Consider the following 5913-nt stretch of genomic DNA (forward strand, 5'->3'; position numbering starts at 1 on the left):
AGGTTGCAGTGAGCCGAGGTCACGCCATTGCACTACAGCCTGGGCAACAAGAGTGAAACTCCATCTCAAAAAATAAAATAAAATAAAATAAAACAATGGTGGAGATGGCAGGATTTGCTGGTTAACTGTGGGTGGAAGGGAAAGACAGAAGTCAAAGACAACTCTAAGGTTTTTGGTCTGAGCAGCAAAGGACAGAGCTGAAGAAAGCTGGGGAGCAGCATGCTTAGGGGGAAAGATTGGAAACATTTAGGACCTATGGAATCTGAGATGTCTTTTAAACGCTTGGGTAGAAATGGTGATGAGGTAGGAGCCCAAGGTTTCGGGGCCAGGTCTAGATTAGAGATAGATATTTGAGGATTATCAGAATACAAATGGGGTTTAGTGTCATTAAGCTAGACAAGAGCACCTGTGGGTGGGTGTAGATAGAGATGTCAACGCTATGGCCCTGGGTCATGCCAAAGTTGACATGCTGGGCTAGTGATGAGGCCTGACCAGAGAGGTGCAGAGAGAAGTGCTGGAAGCCGGGAGGGAAAGTGCTTCAAGGAGGGAGGGGTCAGCTGCATCAGACGCTGCTGCTGCTCAAGCAGGTGTGGGCTACAGACTGACCATCATCCAACACTCCAAAGACCCTAGTAGCTTCTTCCCCAGAGGACAGTCCTTTGGTCCCATTTGAGCCAGGGTTCCTGAGTGAAGTCAGATAAGGTGGGTCCCAGTCTTGCCAGAAGTCTTGTCTGAAACCCTCTCTGCCCCAAGGAAGATATAACCAGAAAGGAGGTCTTGTTTCCATGGTCAGGAAAGGGGGGTGCAGGGCAGAGCCACGGGGCAGAGGAGAGTGGGGGGCATTTCCTTAAATTGGCACGACCCCTTGGCCTTTCCAAACAACCCCTTTCTCACAGATAACCAGTCACCGTGTAAAAAAAAAAAAAAAAAAAAGCCTCGCTGCATAAAATAGAATCTCTATGTATAATTCAAAGTCGTCTGGCCTCCAGGGAAGCTCCTTCCCTTCGTAGCAGCCTCCTTGGGGACCTGGGGGGCGACCTGGCTGGAGGGGAGCAAGATCCCGGGTCTTTGGCCTGGTCCAACAGGAACGATAATCGGGCATCCGCTTCCCTGGAGAAAGGCCGGGAGAGCAGAGGCTGGGATATGTGCTCAGGCTTAGAATCTGGGGCTGTGGACGGAGTACTGGAACAGGGGATGAGGAGGGCTGGGTGCCTAACCGGGTCTCAGAGGACTCGGGGGCCCAGTGTCATAGACTCTGGGGATGGAGGATCAGTCACCTTTTCTGCTGTCTCAGCTCTGCCCTCTGGGCTCTTAGCACCTGCAGCACGGGATCGTCCTGGAATTCGCTGCCGTCAGAGTCTGGTGGAGGGAGGAAAGAATGAGCTCCAAGGAGCTGGTCTCTTAGGGGGCTGGCCCACCACCGACATCCGGGAGGGAGAGGACATCACCTTCTGCAGCCTGCAGCAGCCGGGCGGCCTGGGAGAGCAGGGCCTCCGAGGGGGCGTGGTCAGCAGAGGGAGGGGGCGGGGCCAGGGCCTCCGGAGACCCCACCTGGAAGGCAGGCGGCGAGGCCTTGACTGTGGATGCCTGTTCAGCTGGAGAGGGTGGGACCTCGGGCTGCCGGCAGGATCCAGAGGAAGGAGTGGCTTCGCTCTTCCAGATCACTGACCCCGCTGCTGGCGGCAAGGCCTTGGCTTTCCGAGACTCGGCCTTGGCCCGACACCGGGATTCAGATGGAGGGGGAGTGGCCTTGGTTTGGGGTTGTGTGGCCTTGACTTTCAGAGATCCAGCCTCAGGTGGAGGCGGGCCCTCGAAGTGAGAAGGAGCGTCCTCCAGGCTGTCAGGGAAGAGCCGAGCTGCCACTACCTGGCCCAGGACACCCCTGAGCTGAGGGCCAGGTCCTTGGCCAGCTGCAGTGACTCCCTCGGCAGCCTCTCGGCGAGGGGCTCTGCTCCTCCGAGACGTGGACCTCAGGCTCTTAGGCTGGGCACAGCTGCTTGGCTCAGGGATGGGCAGGCCCTGGGGAACAGCTGGGGATGCGAGGGTGGAGGCTGGAGGTGCAGGGGTAGAGGCCAGGGGAGCCGGGGTGGAGGCTGGGGGAGCCGGGGTGGAGGCCAGGGGAGCCGGGGTGGAGGCCGGGGATGCAAGGGTGGAGGCCAGGGGAGCTGGGGGCACGAGGGTGGAGCCCAGATGTGCTAGGGTGGAGGCCGACTGCGTGGGAGGAACAGCCCCAAGGGATATCCAAGGCCCAGACTGTGGGGTGCAGAAGAACCCGTGGGGGCTGGGGGCCCAAAAGATGTGTGGAGAGGACATTGAGGGAAAAGGAGGTCTCTCCATATAGAAGGCCTCTGGTGGACCAGGTCCGGTCACACTGCTCCACAGTGGGACATGGTTAGGCTGTGTCCCCAGAGAACCGAGGGTCTCCACTGGAGCAGGAGAGGTCTGTAGACAGATAAGAGAGATCTGAGACCCTCTCTAGAGAGGGTGGAGGGTCCTCAGTCCCCCTCAGATCCAGCCCCTCCTCCAGCTCCCACCAGGCTTCTCCCTCCCTCGACTCACCAGAGTGCGAAGGGCAGGGGTCAGAGGTGGCACCCAAGCTCTGTCACCCTTGCTTCCCTGAGCCTGTTCAAGCTTCCGCCGCTGCCGCCACTGGTACAGAATGTCATCCTCTGGCCGAAGGGGTGCTTGGGAGGAGGCTGGGGCTGGAGCAGGGGTGGGGGTCTGGGCCTGGGCTGGTGCCGGGGATGCTGTAGGGGATGGGAGGTAGAGAGGACAGCGTGAGGCAGGGGCCAGGGAGATCAGCAACCCCATGACAGCCTGCACACACGCCCTCCAACTGTGCAGGGGGTTACTCAGATAGGCTCTCCCGATACCGTCCCAGCTCCTCTCTAGGGTGGGAAGAAGGGAAGGGGTCAAAGTCAGGGGAGCAGAGCACTCCTGGGCTTCTCCACCTGTCATCATTCAAGTCTTTGTTATATATATATAGAGAGAGTCTTGTTCTGTCACCCAGGCTGGAGGGCAGTGGTGAGATCACTGCAGTCTCGACCTCCTGGGCTCAGGCAATCCTCCTGCCTTAACCTCCTGAGTAGCTGGGACTAAAGGCATGCGCCACCACACCGGGGTAATTTTTATTGTTTTGTAGAGACGGGGTCTTGCTTTGTTGCCCAAGCTGGTCTCAAACTCCTGGGCTCAAGCCATCATCGTCCCACATGGGCCTCCCAAAGTGCTGGGATTACAGGTGTGAGTCACAGCGCCTGGTCTCATTCAACAAATATTTATTGAGCTGTTCTGGACATTGGAGTTACAGCAGTGACCAGAAGACATACTCCCCAGAATCCACCCACTCCCCCACCCTCTATAGCCCTCGCCCTGCTCCAGCCCCACTCACCCAACCTGGACTCTCAAGCAACCTCCCTGGCCTCTCTACTCTCCTCCAAATCTGTTCCCTACTCTCAGCCAGAGGGAGTCTGTGAATACCCGAGTCAGACCAGGCCCTTCGTGCTTAGGAACCCTCCCTTAGCTGCACCTCTCTCCTGGTAAAAGGCGAAGGCTTTGTCTTTTACACCTGTGACTCCGTCTGCCTGGAATGCTCTTCCCTCGATTATCGCACGGTGCATTCTCTCACATCCATCAGATCGTGGTCACCTTCCCTGGCTTCCCTATTCAAAACCAGCTGGGCTCATTCTTGTAATCCTAGTGCTTAGGGAAGCCGAGGGGGTGGGGGGATGGTTGAGCCCAGGAGTTCGAGATCAGCCTGAGCAACACAGTGAGACCCCCATCTCAACAAATGAAAAAATAAAAACAATTAGCTGGGCATAGTGGTGCATGCCTGTAGTCCCAGCTATTCGGGAGGCTGAGGTTGTAGGATTGCTTGAGCACAGCAATTACACTGTGATGGCACCATTTATTTATTTATTTTACTTTTGAGACAGAGTCTCTCTCTGTCACCCAGGCTGGAATGCAATGGCACAATCTCAGCTCACTGCAATCTCAGCCTCCTAGGTTCAAGTGATTCTCTCCTGCCTCAGCCTCCTGAGTAGCTGAGACTACAGGCATGCACCACCAAGCACCACTATGTACCACGCACGGCTAATTTTTGTATTTTTAGTAGAGACTGGGTTTCGCCACATTGGTCAGGCTGGTCTCAAACTCCTGAGCTCAGGCAGTCCTCCCGCCTCAGCCTCCACACCTGAGCCACTGCACCTGGCCTTTTTATCCCTGTTTTACAGCTGGAGAAACAAGGCCCAGAGAGGCCCAAAGTCCCATAGCTGGTCAGTGGCAGAGCTCGGATTTGCACCCAAGCTTCCCTCAGTCCTTGCCTCTCAGCCCTTACCGGGTGCCCTGGGGTCAGGGCCCTTGCTGGAGTCAGGGATGAAGGTCTCCGAGAGGGGAGAGAGGCCATCGGAACTGGTGGGGAATGAGGAAGTGCTGGCATCGCTGGGGCTGAGGGAGGAGGAGGAGATGGAGGCTTTGCTGCAGGGAGAAGGCAGGAGTGAGGCAATGGAGGTCTGGGCCATGTGGAGCTGCAGTGGGAAGGGTGATGGGGGCGGGGGTACAGGCACCTGCGTTTGAGCAGCCTGGCAGCTCTGCTCTGTAGGCTCAGTGTCTCCAGGTCCAGCAGGGATGAGTTCCATGTGTTGAGATTCTGCAGGGTGACAGGGTCAGACGCCAGCCCCAACCCAAAGGCTGCTGGGAAAAGCGTTCTAAACAGAGGGCCTGGAATGCAGGCTGTGTCACCCTTGGTAACCTCACGTGTCAGCTTAGGATCTGTTCCTCCTCCTCAGGGAGGACAGACCCAGTTTTGCCCTTTGGATTAGTACCTTTTTTGGGGGGCGGGGGGCATGGAGTTTCGCTTGTTGCCCAGGCTGGAGTGCAATGGCATGATCTTGGCTCACAGCAACCTCCACCTCCTGGGTTCAAGCAATTCTCCTGCCTCAGCCTCCCAAGTACCTGGGATTACAGGCATGTGCCACCACGCTCGGCTAATTTTGTATTTTTAGTAGAGACGGGGCTTCTCCATGTTGGTCAGGCTGGTCTCGAACTCCCGACCTCAGGTGATCCACCCACCTCAGCCTCCCAAAGTGCTGGGATTACAGGCGTGAGCCACCAAGCCCGGCGGATCAGCACCTTTCATGGACAAATCATGGTTGGAGTAGGATGGATCCCACCTCCCAGATCAGAGCTGACTCATAAGAGCATTCTCTCCTCTGGTTCACAGTGGTTGGCTCAAGGATGAGTGAATCACAGTGAGCCCTGGGGCTTCGGATGGAGCAATTAGAAAAGCCCCCACTTTCCACTGGAGTCATGGAGCTGGGACCGTGGGAGCCTAGAGACCCCGAGGGCCATCCTGGCTACCATGAGGGGAAAGCCCGCCTGGGACTGAGCCCAAAAAAGAGGAGCACAGAGGTGGGCGTGGTGGCTCACGCCTGCAATCCCAGCACTTTAGGAGGCCGAGGCAGGAGGATTGCTTGAGCCCAGGAATTCGAGACCAGCCTGGACAACAAAGTAAAATCCTATCTCTACAAAAAAAAAAAAACAAAAAACACAGAAAATTAGCTGGGCACAGTGCCGCATGCCTGTAGTCCCAGGTACTCAGGAGGTGAAGGTTGCAAAGAGTTCAAGGAGTTCAAGTCTGCAGTGAGCCATGATTGTGCCACTGCACTCCAGGCTGGGTGACAGAGTAAGATCCTGTCTAATAAAAAAGAAGAAGAAGAAGAAGAAGAAAAAAAAAAAGTTGAGTGCAGTGGTTCACACCTGCAATCCCAGCACTTTAGGAGGCCAAGGCAGGAGGATTGCTTGAGCCCAGGAGTTCGAAACCAGCCTGGACAACAAAGTAAGATCCCATCTCCACAAAAAAAACCAAAAAATTAACTGGGCATGGTGGCGCATGCCTGTAGTCCCAGGTACTCAGGA

The 5913-nt window shown here is 56.3% G+C and overlaps 1 protein-coding gene across 1 annotated transcript in view; it reads right to left on the reverse strand.

Annotated features, from left to right (window-relative positions):
• Nucleotides 1–210: 210 nt before the first annotated feature.
• PROSER3 (proline and serine rich 3) overlaps nucleotides 211–5913 on the reverse strand; it is a 17911-nt gene continuing 12208 nt past the window's right edge. Inside the window, exons 6-11 of the mRNA XM_011984847.1 lie at nucleotides 4563–4645; nucleotides 4334–4473; nucleotides 2560–2747; nucleotides 1449–2442; nucleotides 1278–1359; nucleotides 211–1110 (exon numbers count right to left, since the gene is read on the reverse strand). Coding sequence (XP_011840237.1) covers nucleotides 969–1110; nucleotides 1278–1359; nucleotides 1449–2442; nucleotides 2560–2747; nucleotides 4334–4473; nucleotides 4563–4645 — 1629 coding nt within the window. The 3' untranslated portion in view covers nucleotides 211–968. The remainder of the gene's footprint in view (nucleotides 1111–1277; nucleotides 1360–1448; nucleotides 2443–2559; nucleotides 2748–4333; nucleotides 4474–4562; nucleotides 4646–5913) is intronic.

Source organism: Mandrillus leucophaeus, unplaced genomic scaffold (assembly GCF_000951045.1).
Source record: "Mandrillus leucophaeus isolate KB7577 unplaced genomic scaffold, Mleu.le_1.0 Scaffold274, whole genome shotgun sequence".
In the NCBI taxonomy this organism is placed as follows: Eukaryota; Metazoa; Chordata; class Mammalia; order Primates; family Cercopithecidae; genus Mandrillus; species Mandrillus leucophaeus.